Below are 16,448 nucleotides of genomic sequence, written 5' to 3' on the forward strand. Positions count from 1 at the left end.
TAATAATTTTAAACAACTTATAACTTCTTAAAGCTAAACCTTAATATTTGCATGCTTTATTTAATAAATATTCAAAAAGCAGTTTCACATGTATATGTCTGATTATTAGTTTTGCTTAAAGAGGTTTTATAACCCATACTTGAAGTTATTTTTTCAATGACTCAATCACTATTGCATTGTCCACCTCATTGCTTGTCTGTTTCTTTTAGTACATGATGTGTTTGCAAGGTCACTTTAATTAAAGTAAAGTAATATTTTAACTAAAATTTATAATGACTTTTGTTATTAATCTTGTTAGCCTAATTAATTGAATGCACACATTTAGCTACTATTTTTATCTTTGCATATAATGTAAAAACTTAATACAGTATAATGGGTTGTATAAACTATATTGAGTTAATAAGCCTAGTGAGATTTTTAATTTTCCTCTTTTATTTCAGAGGAAATCATAGAAATATCTCATGAATGTAAGAATTTAAACAGAAATGTTAAGCCATAGTTTTTATAAATTGTTAGAAAATTAGATATTTATTTGAAATCAATTATATCCTTATATGATTTGACATAATTTAAACTTCTTAGTACATGTCACTGACAGGCAAATCAGTTTAATAGTATTGATAGCCCAGAAGTGTACCTTGTATGTTATAATAATTTAATACATTAAAAAAGGAGAGTGACAAGTCAATGAAAGAATTTTGCATTAAGTGATATTAAGTCAACTGGTTAATAATTTAGGAGAAGATCAATGTATAGCTGAAGCCTACAACAAATACTCAGATAAATTTTAGAAGCCTTGGGCAGTTCAAAATTTTTGAAATACAATTATATATATATCAGACTTTTGAATTGGAAAGAAATTTTTATAAGGAAAAGGAAAATATGTACATATAGTCACCTATAGAAGGTCTTCTATAGTTCTTTTAAATTTTCTCTTTAAAAAATATAACTATATCATGTACACATGATTAAAGTAAGTAGACAAATGATTAGGAAACTAAATAATCAACAGATAAATAAAAAAGTGTAGCTCACAAAATAAGACCACAGATGGCTATATACTTATAGACATGTTAAGTCTAATCAAAGAAAACATACAAATTAAGAACTATAAAAGCTATTTTAATCCAGCAAATTAAACATTATATTTTTTTACTAATATAGAGTGCAAATGAAATTGTGATGAAACAAGCACTCTAAATCATTGCTGGGCCAGTGTCAGTTCACAGCATCCCTTTGGGGAGTAATTTGTTACTAATACTTGTATTTCTGTTTGATGTCAAAAACTTTAATATAATCTATTCTGAGGAGAAAATAACTATGAATGTGGAAAATCTCTATGCATAAAAACATACAGTCAACCTTATTTATAACTATAAAATACAGGAAATAAATTATATTAAATTTAATAGAACATTATAAAATCATCAAATTAGTTTTACAGGGACTCAAAATAATCAAGTTTGTTCTGCTAAGATTAAAAAAGAGTATAGAAATTTATATATAATATATCTAATACATTAAATAAGTTATATATAATATATAGTTATTTATATTAGTATTAATTTTTTTTTAATTTATAGGTAGAAAAGAGGGAGACTCAAAGGACATACTTCAACATGTTAATTGTTGCATATGAGTTTTTTTCTTCCTTGATATGCTTTTCTCCATGTTTCAAAGAAAATGCAATTGGGGAAAGTATTTTATATAAAAATATATTTTTAATAATATATCAATAATAAGATCATTATTTTGTGTGATATGAGTTTATGATAGTTTCCATCACTACGTAAGTTGAATAAGCCTTATTTTCATTCAGACGTTTAAAATTCAAGAGGATATGGAAACCTTAGAAGGATTTAGAATGCATTAAGTCATGACTTACTAAATGAGGCCTAGAAGGAAGGGTCAGAAAATGTGTGGGAAATTTTAAGGGGAAAGAAAACCAAGGAGCCATATAACAATGTGTCTGTCAAAAGGGATAATTAAGTTAATCTAAGACGACTCCTAAAGAATCCTTATAAAAACATGGAGATATTCTTGTAAGTGATATACAAACATTTTTTGTTGAAACAATGACCCCTATTTTACTTTGATTACTATTCTGCCTTTCATATACTGATAACACATTGATAAATAGTCTTTTCAGGGTAACTGAAGTGATAGTGGTTTAATTTCAGAATGAACTGATTAAAAAACAATGGTAAATCTTTCCAAAGGTAATATATATCCACATTACTTACCTATCTATCTGTCTATCTATCTATCTATCTGATATTCCAGAAGATGACATAGTACATAGATCCTCAGATATCCAAATAAAATATTTTAAAAAGCAGTTTATTTACAATATTTTCAGTTTAAAGTATTGACTTTTCTGAGTATTTGGCGGCTGTTTAAAAAAATATGCATACATGTGGCAAAATATTTCTCTTGTGACCAGAATAGGCTTTTAAAACAATGGTAAGTACTCTGACTTTTACTTAACTAAATATAATTTGTATTCCAAGTACTGAGAAGTACTTTTGAAAAATCCTTAAAGTGATGGCATTGCCTTGTGGTCTTTGTGCTTAGGCATAATGAAGAGTGTTCTTTAAACATTAACAGCGAAAAAGGTGTGGCTTGTATTTTGTAATGATTTTCTTCCTCTATATGATAATGTTTACATTGGATTTATAGTAAGTACATTAAATACTGGTTCTAAATGAAAGTAACTTGAGGAAATGCAAATAGATATGCAGTTGGCTAACACACGAGTAGATACCATCTAATCAAACAAAACACAAAGCAGAACAGAGGACAAAAGGCTTCTCTTAGAGAGAGATTTTCTTTTCCTCAGGAATAGACTTTTGTCTACATTTCATTTTATGAGCAAGGATGGGGATGGGGAAGGTGGTAAGACCAGAGATGGCCCATAGTTCAACTACCTTGTACAGAAAAGAAGAGAGCTGGGGAGTAGAGAAGGACAAACATCTTTACCACTAACTTTTAACTCAAAAATCTTCAAAAAAATTTTTTTCATGGCAATTGGGTACTTGGTCTCAATAAATCAAAAGAAATTTAACTTCTAGAAGCATCTAAAACATGCTAGAGGTGAGTGGAATTCAAAGCAATAATTTGCAGCTACAAGGCTAATAGAGGAAGCTTTCTCCATGGCGAAGTGGTCTGCAGTCCTGTGTTACACATAGGATACAGCATTGCATTTAGGGAATACAATGCAATTTATTTTACCAGGCTCTGGATAGTGGCAACCAAGAAGAAAAGGTGAAAACTATCAGGCTGTCATCACCTTGAGGTCTAGCTATCTTACTTATATGAATATTGACCTTTAAAGCCAAGGTATTTAAGCAACAGTAGAATGACATAAAGTAGACTTCACTGAAAAGAAACATTTAAGTCTTAAAATTACTTAATTCCACATATTTCTGTTTTCTTCTATCTCTTATGCGTGCTAACCTCATGTATATTTAAAGCATTTAAAATGCTAACGGGTATAAAAGCATTTGATAAAAATTTGACAAGCCAACATCATTTGACATATAATTATTTCTTAGTTGATCAAAACATGAAGATTTCAACTTCTGCTCATACTCTCTTTCATTTACGGGTTTTTTTTTTTTTTTTTTTTGCTATGAGCATTTCCTATTTTAATGATTTTACTTTATTTTGCAGGAGGGGTTCAAAATGGGACTAACTCTTGAAGGCACAGTATTTTGTCTCGACCCGTTAGACAGCAGGTGCTGATGTCAAGAACAAGAGGTCTTGAATCTGTTAAATTTGTTTTGTATACATATCTATTATTCATTATTACTTATGACAGGTATTATACATGTACCAATATATTTTTGAATCTCATAACTTTCTGAAAATTATTTCAGTAAAATTTCCTCATACTTTCACTGTTGAACTGTAGCATTTTGTTTTAAAAACAACTCACTGTAAAGTAAATCATACTTTTATGTTCCTTTCTGTTTGTTTGTAGAAGAATTTATAATTGAGAGACAAATTATCCAAATATCTGCCTGTGTCTGAGCTCTAAACAATTAGCTTCTTCAAATTTAAGTTCATTCTCTAGGATGCTAGTTTATTACTGATTTCCCAAAAGCTATACCTTAAAGATACCTTTCAGAGTCCTGAAGAGATACACCAATGCCAAACTAAATATGTTCTATATTCAAACCAATAGACATGTTACCATTCATTAGACAGATGTCATTTTATGTATGAAATGTTGTTCATATTATTGGGAAAATGTAAACTTTGAATATAATACCACCAGATCATTTTAGCAGGTAAAATAACAAAAATATAAACTCCAATAATAATTAAACTAAATGTATTTAGAGTACTTATTAGTATAAGCAAGGTAATAATGTTAGTTATTGTTATCAGCTACACTCTAAATATTTATTTCATAAATAAAGATTGTGGAACAAATGAAAATTTGCTATTTACAAAACACTTAAAATAAAATTTAATTTCTAATGAGATAAGTTACATTACTAAACATCATCTGATCTGAAGTTTCTGAAAAAAACATTTGGAATATATGCTGTCTATAGTTGCAGTATCTATTACCCATATATACTTTACCAAATATATTTTTTCTGAACTGAATAAGACTATCCTTCCTATATTTTCTCCTTTGATAAAGATATTTTCTCACCAAAGTTTATTTTGTGATGACCCATTAGTTTTGATACTGCTAAAAATCTATGGCACCTGTTCTTTATGAATTATCAACATTATTTAGCAAATTTAATTTGTATCTGTTTTGTTAAACTCAGAATCTCATTTTTCACAAAAATGAAATTGCTGCTCAGTTTAGTCTTTAACATGAACAATAACATTTTCTTGCAGCTGATTCTTGATGTGCTGATGAACTCTGACTTTTAAAAGTGTTTGTTTCTTACACCTTTGCCCATTATGTAACAGACTGTAATTTGTACTGAGTGCAGCAAAATTTAGGGTCAAATTTATAATTTGGTTCATCACATTATAAGAAAAAAAATTAAATTAATGAAAATATGAGCTTAGATTGAGGGTAGATCTCAAAAATGTTTCTTTTCCTTTAGTCATGGGAATTTTCTTCACGTGCTAAAGGTACATTTTCACTAGGAACAGAAATCAAATAGGCTTATGCAATATTATATTTGTATGTATCCCCATAATGTTCTGTGGTGTATATAAGCCTTCTTGTTTGCTTTCTGTTATCTGCTAAGTTGTACCTTAATTAGAGGGTAGTATATGTTTCATAAAGAAGAGTCTTTATAATTTTGTTTGTCATATAGTATTTCGGAATTTGTATAATGAGGATGTTTAGAAGCCATATCAATGGCTTTTTTTAACAGATAGAATTTGTATTTTTATTGTACTTTATAAAGCTTTGTGTAATAGGTATATATTTAGTGGCGATTTATTATCAATGGTAACACAATAGAGTACTTTGCACATTTAAAATACGTTATTGTACCAATTTTCAATGGTAATCAGTTCTGCTACTGGCATGATTAAATAGTATATAATTGGTCATTAATTATGAACATTTATTTCACCAGTGCATTTTTATGAAGATACAGTTGCAAATTGTATTTCTATGTAAACTCAATGATATGTTTGATTTTGCTGAGAATAAATGATTTTAAATAAATTAAATTGTATAATTTATATTTGTATATATAAGTCATTAAATAACCTCTAATTAATTTAGACACATTCTGAAGCTAATTTCATGCCAGATTTTCCTGGTCATAGATTGGTGCCAAAAGAAAGACAGAAAGAGAAAGAAGAAAGCAGAAAAAGACTTTAACTTCATTTCTTACAGCCCACACACATTTTAGCTTTATGATCCAACATAATTCAGTTGTGAAAACAATGGATTTCATCCTGCTGGTGAGAGAGGTCATAGTTTGGTTCCTTTCACCAGAAGCATCTGGTGTAATAACTGTATTACGTAAATATCTCTTTTCAGAATGGAGAGCCTTTTTAAGCTAGTAATACAAAGGGTATCTTGGCTGGTAGTCTTAAAAAGGTGGACTTGATAATAGAATTTGAGTGGTGGCTAATTAGAATATCATGAAGTTTTGAGTCTATTCAAAAACACAATGTTAAGTATTTTAATGGTACACAGGACTCACATGCACAGCTTTGCACACCAATGAACAATTCATCCATCTGTTCACTAAAATTCATTTATTACTCTATGTGAATATCATGTATTAGGTGGGTAGGAAAACATCTCGTAAGTTTGCTAACAGACATTGTTAAATTGAAGGTGACAAGATCCCTGTCTTCAGTTAGTTTATTGTCGTAAAGGAAAAGTAAGGCAAATATTTGAATTAATAAATGAAAACCTATATGTATTAAAGTACTGTGTGAACCAAAAATTTCCTTTAGAATATTAATATTTAACTATGTTTAAATTTGGGTACCTAGCACTGGCTAGTGTCTATAATGTTAGATATCCAGTGTGACGCTTATGAAGACAGGCCAATGACAATAATTTTCTTCACCTCTTCCTGTTTCTTGTATTTTGGATTTGATTTTTTTTTAAATTTTAGTCACATTATGGGAATTCATTCTCAGATAGAACTTCTGATAGATTTTTGTGTTGATGCATTTCTAAATACTGACTTTTGTTTTTACTCCTTTTGATGTTACTTAACATAACCATGAAAAAAACCTGGCTGTTAATATTTTTCTGTTCCAGTATTTCCATCTATAGTTCCAAATTCAATATTTATTCATGATTTGGGGTTTCAGCCTCTGTTAAATTTTTTGAAGAATCTTGGACTCAATTTTGACAACTAAAACCCAGACTCCACCCAAACTACACTCTTTACGAGCAGTTAACACACTGTTGATACGGGCATGGCTAGTATTACCCTCAGACCCCTGTGTCTCATGCAGGAAGTGCCTAATTTAAGTGTCCTCACCTTCCTAGATAACCTTAGACGACTGTCTCAAGAACTTCCCCTTCCAACACCCATTTCATAAATTCGACCCAAACCTTAATTCTTATACACTCGTTCCATGTCTTGACCTTATGTTATTAAGATCCAAATGTAACCCACTTATAGAATTCTCTCCTTCAAAACGTATTTCTCTGGAATTCATCTGAAGTGGGATTCCCTTACTCTAGTGAGGAGACCACCTCTTAAAATAATGTATGGTCTTCTATTTCTTTACTTTCAAGTGCATTTTTATGAAATTGGGTATTATTTAAATAGCAGAAGACATTGCCTTTCTCTGAATTCATTTATTTCCACTCTAGTTCATTGATCTTAAGACACACTAATTCCAAAATCATAGTTAATAATATACAAAGGATGGCATACTTAAGAAGTTGAGTTTGAAAGCTCACTTTGATTTTTTCTGATAAAAATTTATCACTACATGATAAATTGAAATAGCTGAATTTCTTATTTCTGTATCACTAACATTGGGTTTTGTGTGAGCTAATAGTACCACTACAACTGTGTAACTAAAACTTTGCTTATATAATTACCTTATATTTACCTTTAGCCACATTTTTGGTGTTTATTCAGAAGCACACTCAAAATTCATTGAGCCAAACATTTCCAGTTTGCAAGCAGCTCTATAGGCACTTTGGAACTTGCATCAGACTTTTAAATGTTGCTGTTTTCATTAAAGGGAGTCTGGCTAGAAGTTGTAGGAGATACCGTCTTAAAAGAATTCCCCAGTACGCGCAGGACCTAATTAAGTTCTCTGTTAAAGGACATTCTGAAATCTCATAGCATTTTCTCTGTAACTTTTAGTTTATCAACTTGTCATTATTAATATATTTTGCAAAAGTCAATAAAATACTGTCTTGGAAACATCATTTAAATGTATTTTAATAAAGTATTTTTTTAACTTTTCTATTTGTTTAATAAAGTTTTTTTAAAAAAACTTTTCTGTTTATCCTCCAGAAATCTTAATGAAGTATTGCTTTGACAGTTTTGTATCTTCTTTGGTGCCACGCACAACACTTTACCCATAAAGCGTTCAGTAAAAGGTTAAATGATTCTTTAGCATGTTTCTTGCTAATGATGTGAACTAAAACTTCTTATGCTCCCCGTGAAAGAAAAGAACAACATGCCTTCCAAGTAAATCTTAAGAGAAGATAACCACTTTGTCCTTTCTGATAAAATCTTTACCAGTATTTTAACTTTTATCTTATGTAGCAATGATCTGCTAAATAAAGACCTTGACATTCTCTATGAGCATCTATTAATCACCATAGATTCATAGACTAAGGAAATCTGGCTCACTCAAGGGAGGAAAAACAATTGACTTGTTTATATTAATTATGTTAATATTTATTTTTATTAATTGATTATTATAGCTTCAATGAGACTGTGAGGACTCAAAGATGAATGTTTTATAATTAAGGGACATTGCCTGGACTCAGAGGGTGAAGAACTATATTTGTTGAGCATGTGAGTTAAAGAATGATAGGTAAAGACTCAAACTGCATCTTTCCTTGAATCCCATGTTGTGGTCACACAGTTTTCATTGGCCTTAAATATTTTTAAGTTCATTTATTTGTCCTTAGTTTTTTATTGTCTTCTTACTTCAAATGACATTTCATAGGAACATTTTGGGGCCCTTCCCAGTTGCCTACTCCCTCCCCTCTGTCTGGCCAGGCTGCTATGTTCTATTCTGTTCCGAAGGTCACTTGTTCCAGTTGAAATAGCTGTCTGGATGGACTGGAAATAATCCAGATACTGGTTCTTTCCTGCAAAGAAAGCAAAGAAAGATGTTTGTTTCTTGGCTACATTTTGATAGAAAAAAATAAAAGAATTTTATGGCTAAGTCTATTAATAGTTGAAAAAATTAATGTAGCTCTGGGACTAATTTAAAAGTGTTACTATTTTCCATTGCTTTGTGTCATTTGGTTTTTTATATACTTTTAAAATTTAATATGAATATCATTTAATAATTGGTATTAAATAGGAAGTGTTTTTTAACAGAAAACAGAAAAGATTTTATTAAAAACTTTATTAAACAAATAGAAAAGTTAAAAAAATACTTTACTAAAAATATATTTAAATGATGTTTCCAAGACAGTATTTTATTGATTTTTGCAAAATATATTAACACTTCCTACCATACATGTAGGAAGTGTATGAACGCAGAGAGATTTTGGCAAAGATTCAGCTTAAACTAATTTCTGTCACACACATACACAAACGTATGCACTTCATTTAGCTATTTAGTTTTCCATTTATTTTATTCTTGGTATCTGCATTCATTAAAAAAAAAAAAAAAAAAACCCAAACTTGTACTTGACTGTACAAGGAATAGGAGGAGACAGATGGTGGGAGACAGATAGTGGGGAGATAGTCATAAATGTTCAGACATGCCAACTAACCACATGTGACAAAGTGACTATGCACAGATACCTGACCTGTTCATTTTTCAGAAAACTTAGACCATTTGCAGGCTAGGGAGTAATAAGTATGATGCAATTATGTAAAAAGCTGTTTCTACAGTAATTTCTCTTTAATTCCCCTTGGTTCTCTGGTAATGCCTCCATTTTTCATCTTTTCTACATAAAAGGATTTAAAAAGGAAAATGCCAGGCTTCCCTGGCGGCACAGTGGTTGAGAGTCCGCCTGCCGATGCAGGGGACACGGGTTCGTGCCCCGGTCCGGGAAAATCCCACATGCCGCGGAGCGGCTAGGCCCGTGAGCCATGGCCGCTGAGCCTGCGCGTCCGGAGCCTGTGCTCCGCAACGGGAGAGGCCAGAATAGTGAGAGGCCCGCGTACCACAAAAAAATAAAAATAAATAAAAAATAAAAAGGAAAATGCCTGAAGATAAGCTGGACACTTCTTTCATGACTTCCTGCTATCCATGGCTATTAGAAAAACATATATCACTTTCTTAGAATCACTTGATTTTGAAAATCTCTCAACTATACATTATGTGAATTTTTAAGTAATTAAAAAAAAATTACTCCTGTAAACTGCATTTACTTTAAAACAACTCAGTCTGATCTATAGGGAAACACTGAACTAGGATTTCAAACTTCATACTGTGATATGACACGGTTATAACTCGAGACTGATATTTGACTTTGGGAAAGTCATGTAATGGGGTTCATAACATTCCTGAACTTTAGCTATTCTTGGCATAAAAGGAAGGAAGTTCTCCAAATAAACCAAAGTTTAAAAAAATTGTCATAGAAAGCAATATTTTGTCTTTTATTTACATACCAGTTATGAATAAATATTGAATCAATGAATCCTAGGTAAATGATGCATCTGGCTGTCCAAAATCCCTTAAAAAAGGACAGCAGAAACAATATCAAAGCACAAGTATTCTTAAATATGTTTACATGGAGTCAAATATTTAGATTCACAGAGATATGTACTGCTTTTCTCCACAAGTTTTATAATGAAGCTTCATATGTGAGAATGTGAATACTAGAATATTTTCTTGAAATGTATTCAAATAAAACTTGCCTTTGACATATGTTGTATTACACTCCTTTGTGTCACTTTTTTGGTAAAGTTTTTCTTATTACTGTACCTATAAAGAAAAGAAACACAGAGAACATAAAAATCCCCAGCATGCCTGTTAGATCTTCCAAAGGCACCAACTGCGTTTCTCATCACTCTGTATCCCTTCCTTAAGGCTTAATCACAGATCTGAAACTAGAGAAAACAGCTGTCCTTGAAAACCACAGGAGCTTGAGCATTTATTTTTGCCATGCAAATTGAGCAAATCTGTACAAACCTTTCAAAGTTATCTTGCCAAAAAACTCTAAAGCAGTACCTCTTTCTTAGAAAACAGTTCAATTTTTTTAAAAGAAACAATTAAAACTGTCTATATGATGAAATAAATTAATTAGAAAGTTTGTACACACAATGTCAATAAGACCATGGAAAGCACATGAGTCATATGACCTAGCTGAGTTTATTTAGAACACACACACTTACAAAAATTTGGGATTCCATCAAAACCAGATTGTTTCCTGTACTGTTCCCCAACTAAAAATTAGAAGGTCAAAGGAAACTTGTATAAAAATGTCCCAAAAAGCAATGCATGAAAATTGTCTAACAACTAACAAAACAAAATTAATGGAAAAGTAAAAGGAAGACCATGTTTTATCATTTTGAATTTTATATGTTAAAGGCTGTTCAACAGTGTTTTTATATCATATAATATGTAATATTGACTTGCATGTAATACCACTTATATTGTCCTTTAACAATTATTAGGAAAATTGCTATAGCAAATTCATTTTTCAGATGTATAATAAAACAGTGTAACTAGGATTTAAAGAGCACAGAGAGCTATTTTGGAATGTGCTTGCTCTCAAGAAAGGCCAAGCGAGATTAAAATAAATGCATTAATTGATTATTGTTCTTCATGAGAATGAGCAATTTCAAGTAGAGAGAAACTTCAGCTCTGTTTCAAAAGGTCAGCAGTCATGGTATTTAAGAGGAAAATTGAAGTCGTATTTTTAAACTTAAGACAGATGCTTTATGTTAAAAGGCTTCTCTGATGAAGTCCTTTTGTGCTGACTGGAGTCTGTTCTCCTAGGTGGGTAAAGACTGAAAGAAAAAACAAGTTATTGCCCTTCACTGATTCTTTTATGTGACTTAACTGCACATATTTTGAAGAGACAATTGAAATTTCTGCACCCTGGCTGCATCTCCACTCTGACTATACTCCCTTTCCAGCAAGAGAAGTCTCTATCTCTCTCTCAAAAAAAAAAAAAAATGGAAAAATGTTAGAGACATATTTCTTTTTTCCTTCTTTTCCTAAAGGCTAAAACATCAAAAGAAAACCATCTAAATAATGAATATATACTGGCAAGAATAATGTATATTTATGACTGCCAAAATTTCAAGATTACTGATACAGATTGTGGTATGTCTATGTGGCCAGAAAGATCATTGTGAGATGAACAATCTTTTCCATCCAGCAGTCATCACGGAATATTTCTTGGTGTATGTGAAACCACAAATACATCAGTGGGAACTTACTCGTATGGAAATATTGTAGTCAAACCACTAATCATGGCAGCCAGATTTCCCAGAATAAAGCAGTTGCTCTAGAAATTATGCCAACTGCTTGGGTTAAAAATATGGTTTCAAAAATTGCAGATCAGCATAATATGGAAAAGTTATTAGCAAACTACAGAATGTGGCTCTAAAGTAGACTGTTGAACAGCAATTTCATGCTGCCTTTTTTTCTTAGATATAGCCTCAAAAGAGAGTTGCAAACAATATCAGTTATACATTTTAGTCAAGCTTATTGCATCTAAATATCTCTATTCTGCCTAAAGAAATAGGAATCACAAATTATGAAAGACTTTTGTATAGATTATAGATCACCATATAGAAAAATTTTATTCTAATTTTAAAGTACATACTTATTCAGATGTTCTCATAATATTATTCTTGACTTTATTGAAACTTCATCATAATTATAAATTAGTATGAATTAGAGCCAAGGCAATTATGGATGTAGAAAAATGTGATTTCTATTTATTTATAGCAATATTCCAGACAGATTCAGCTTGAGAGGCAGAGAGGTCCACTATATTTAAGCTTTTGTAAGAACTTCAAATTTTGAAAAACAAATAAAGTACAATAAATATGTATATATTCATTAAATGTGTTTGTTTTCATATCAAGATTTTGTGAAAATAAATTTGCAAAACGAGTTTCTATTTCTTAATTTTAATGTATGTATTTAATGCTACATATTGTTAATTTGTTCTACACAAGATTTTTAAGTTAGCTTACCCATATAAGTGATGCTTTTTTCTGAACCCATATTAATTTAGCTCTACATATGGTACTATTGACAAAAAACTTTATTCAGTATCTTCCATTGAGTTATTTCAGTAGAACAGAAGCCATCTATTAGTGCTGTGATAAAAGGATCATTTACTATCAACTGTTCTAGCTTAGGTTTTTTCCCAGAGTACATGAAGTGTTATGGATAATTTGGCAGAAACTTCTGATTACTATGTCATAATTCTTTATTCCTATATTTGTGAAAGCACAACATGGACTAGTGGGTTTCTATGTGAATAGCCTAAAATCCACAAGTTGTAGATATCCTATTAAAATAAAGAGTTCAAATATCAAATCATGTGGTTCAAAATGCATTAAAGACTTAGGTGTAAGACCTGAAACCATAAAACTTCTACAAAAAAACATACATAGTAAGCTCTTTGACACTGGTTTTAGTAGGTTTTTGTTTTGTTTTGTGTTTTTGTTTTTTTGTCGTTTTGTGGGGGGAGGGGAAATCTGTCTCCTCAGGCAAGAGAACATCAAACTAAAGCTTTTGCAGAGCAGAGGAAAACTATCAACAAAATGAAAAAACCACCTACTGAATGTGAGAAGATATTTGCATACAATATATCTGATAAGGGGTTAATATCCAAAGAACTCATACAACTCAACATCAAAAAAACAAACAACCTGATTAGAAAATGGGCAGAGTATCTGAATAAACATTTTTCCAAAGAAGACACAGATGACTTCCAGGCACCTGAAAAGATGCTCAACATCACTAATCATCAGCTAAATGTAAGTCAAAACCACAATGAGATATCACCTCACACCTGTCAGAATGGCTATTATCAAAAAGACAATAAATGGGCTTCCCTGGTGGCGCAGTGGTTGAGAGTCCACCTGCCGATGCAGGGGACACGGGTTCGTGCCCCGGTCCGGGAAGATCCCACATGCCGCGGAGCGGCTGGGCCCGTGGGCCATGGCCGCTGAGCCTGCGCGTCTGGAGCCTGTACTCCGCAATGGGAGAGGCCATAACAGTGAGAGGCCCGCGTACCGCAAAAAAAAAAAAAAAAAAAAAAAAAAAAAAAGACAATAAGTAACACGTGTTGGTGAGGACTTGGAGACAAGGGAACTTTGTGCACTGTTGGTGGGAATATAAATTGGTGCAGCCACTACAGAAAACAATATGGAGCTTCCTCAAAAAGTTAAAAGTAGAACTACCATATCACCCAAAATTCCACTCCTGGGCATTTATCTGAAGAAAACAAAAACACTAAATTGAAAAGATATATGCATTCCTATATTCATTGTAGCATTATTTACAGTAGCCAAGATATGGAAGCACCCTAAATTCCCATCAATAGTTGAATGGATAAAGGAGATGTGGTAGATATAGATATAGATATAGACAGATAGATAGATAGATACACAATGGAGTATTAGCCATAATGAAATCTTGCCATTTGTGACAACATGGATGGTCCTGGAAGGTATTAGGCTAGGTGAAATAAGTCAGACAGAGAAAAACAAAGACAGTAAGATTTCACTTTTGTGGGGAATCTAAAAAAGAAAGCAAATGAACAAACATAACAAAACAGAAACACAGTTACAGATACAGAGAAGAAACAGGTGGTTGCCAGATGGGAGGGGTTGGGGAGAGGAAAGAAATAGGCAAGGGAGATTAAGAGGTACAACCTTCCAGTTGCAAAATAAATGAGTCACAGCTATGAAATGTACCGTGTGGGGAATATATTCAATAACTATGTAATATCTTTGTATGGTAACTAGACTTGTGGTGATCATTTTGAAATGTACAAAAATATGGAAACACTATGCTTTGTAACAAGAACTAACATAGTATAGGTCAATTATACTTCAAAAACAAATAAACTCATAGAAAAATAGATCAGATTTGTAGTTACCAGTGGGGGGGATGGGGAACTGGATGAAGGCAGTCAGCAGGTACAAACTTCCAATTATGAGATAAATGAGTACTAAGGATGTAATATACAACACGATAAGTATAATTAATACTGCTTGATGTTAAATAGGAAAGTTAAGAGAGTAAATCCTAAGAGTATGCACCACACAGAAAAATATTTTTTTTCTATTTAATTTTGTATCGATATGAGATGACAGATGTTCCCTAAACTCATTGTGCTAATCATTTCATGGTGTATGTCAGTCAAATCATTATGTTGTACACCTTAAACTTATACAGTGCTGTATGTCAAATATATCTCAATAAAACTGGAAGAAAAAAATATTAAATCATGTAATATACTTTGGATTGTGTTGGGTGTTTCGTTTTGTTTTGTTTTGTTGCTTATTGATTTCATGTGTTAATGTATGTTCCTCTAATTGTTAGTTGCAACTTTGGTTCTAACTTCTTTTTATAGTGGAAATTACATTCAAGCATAGAGATAACTTATTCGGGATGTGTTGTCTCCCCAAATTACTAATGTTAAAGTATTCTGAAGTGGACTTTGAAGCACCTTACTTGGATTAATGACTCTCAGAAAAAAAAAGTATAAAATGTGAGGGCAGTATAAACTGCTTTGGCAGTTCTTGATGATATCTGCCTCTTCCTAACTAGAAATTCTATATTAAATAATAATATTTGGCTAAAATCCAAAATACTGTCAGTGCTGATTGCAGGCAAGGATGTAGTCCAATAGAAACTCTCATTCATTGCTGGTGAGAATGGAAAATTGTACAGCGACTTGGAAGACAGTTTGGCAGCTTCTTATAAAACTAAATACAGTCCTACCATTCGATTCAGCAAACATTCGCATGGGTATTTATCCAACTGACTTGAAAACTTATGGGTTTACATAAAAACCTGCATGCGAATGCTTATAGCAAATTTATTCATAATTGCCAAAAACTGGAAGCAACCAAGATATCCTTCAATAGGTGAATGTATAAACAAACTGGTACACTTGTGCAATGTACATCCATATAATACTACTAAAGGAAAAAAGAAATGTGCTATCAAACCACGAAAAGACATGGATTGACCTTAAATGCATATTTCTAACTGAAAGAAGTCACTCTGAAAAGGCTATGTACTTTATGATTGAAAGAATATGTTATTATGGAAACGGCAAAACTATAGCCGTAAAAAGATGTGTTTGCTAAGGGCTTGGGGAATGGGAGATGATTTAATAGACGAAGCATAAAAAACAATTTAAGGCAGTGAAACTATTTTGTCTGATACTATAATGATAAATAAATGACACTGTGCAGCACAAGACTGAACCCTAATGTATGAAAAATTTTTTAAATCACTTAGGATATTGGGAGATCCCAGGATGAAATGCAGAATGTAGCAAAACAATCTAACTGTATTACAAGTGTTTGAAACAAGTTCACTGAAAGGGGAGGGAGTAAATGTGCTGGCCTAAGTAAACTTGCAGATGAGTGGGGTCTGCAAGACTAAAGGCAAAGGGAACTGTCCATAAGCAATATGCTCTAGATGTTAAAGTTGTTTCACATGGGGGTATGGATTAATAATTCTGATACCACTACACATGTATATTGGGATTAAACAATTAAGTGAACCTATGGCTAATGCTGATAACCAGGTTTCTCACTTTTGGAGTAGAAGATTACAGATAAGCAAGGGAATAAGGCTATGATGATCTATGTGGAAATGGATTCGATTTAGATATATCAGCAAAAACC

The 16,448-nt window shown here is 31.9% G+C and overlaps 1 protein-coding gene and 1 long non-coding RNA gene across 3 annotated transcripts in view; both read left to right on the top strand.

The window, feature by feature from the left end:
- Positions 1 to 3,773, top strand: part of GULP1 (GULP PTB domain containing engulfment adaptor 1) — a 173,202-nt gene extending 169,429 nt beyond the window's left edge. For both annotated transcript variants that reach the window (XM_082840853.1, XM_082840854.1), the window contains one exon: positions 3,673 to 3,773. In XM_082840853.1, coding sequence (XP_082696979.1) covers positions 3,673 to 3,744 — 72 coding nt within the window. In that variant the 3' untranslated portion in view covers positions 3,745 to 3,773. The remainder of the gene's footprint in view (positions 1 to 3,672) is intronic.
- The window catches only part of LOC309962744, a 453,428-nt gene that overhangs the window by 313,013 nt on the left and 123,967 nt on the right, over positions 1 to 16,448 (top strand). The gene's annotated exons all lie outside the window — the stretch shown is intronic.

The sequence above is a fragment of the Leucopleurus acutus genome, assembly GCF_964270905.1.
Source record: "Leucopleurus acutus genome assembly, chromosome: 6".
In the NCBI taxonomy this organism is placed as follows: Eukaryota; Metazoa; Chordata; class Mammalia; order Artiodactyla; family Delphinidae; genus Leucopleurus; species Leucopleurus acutus.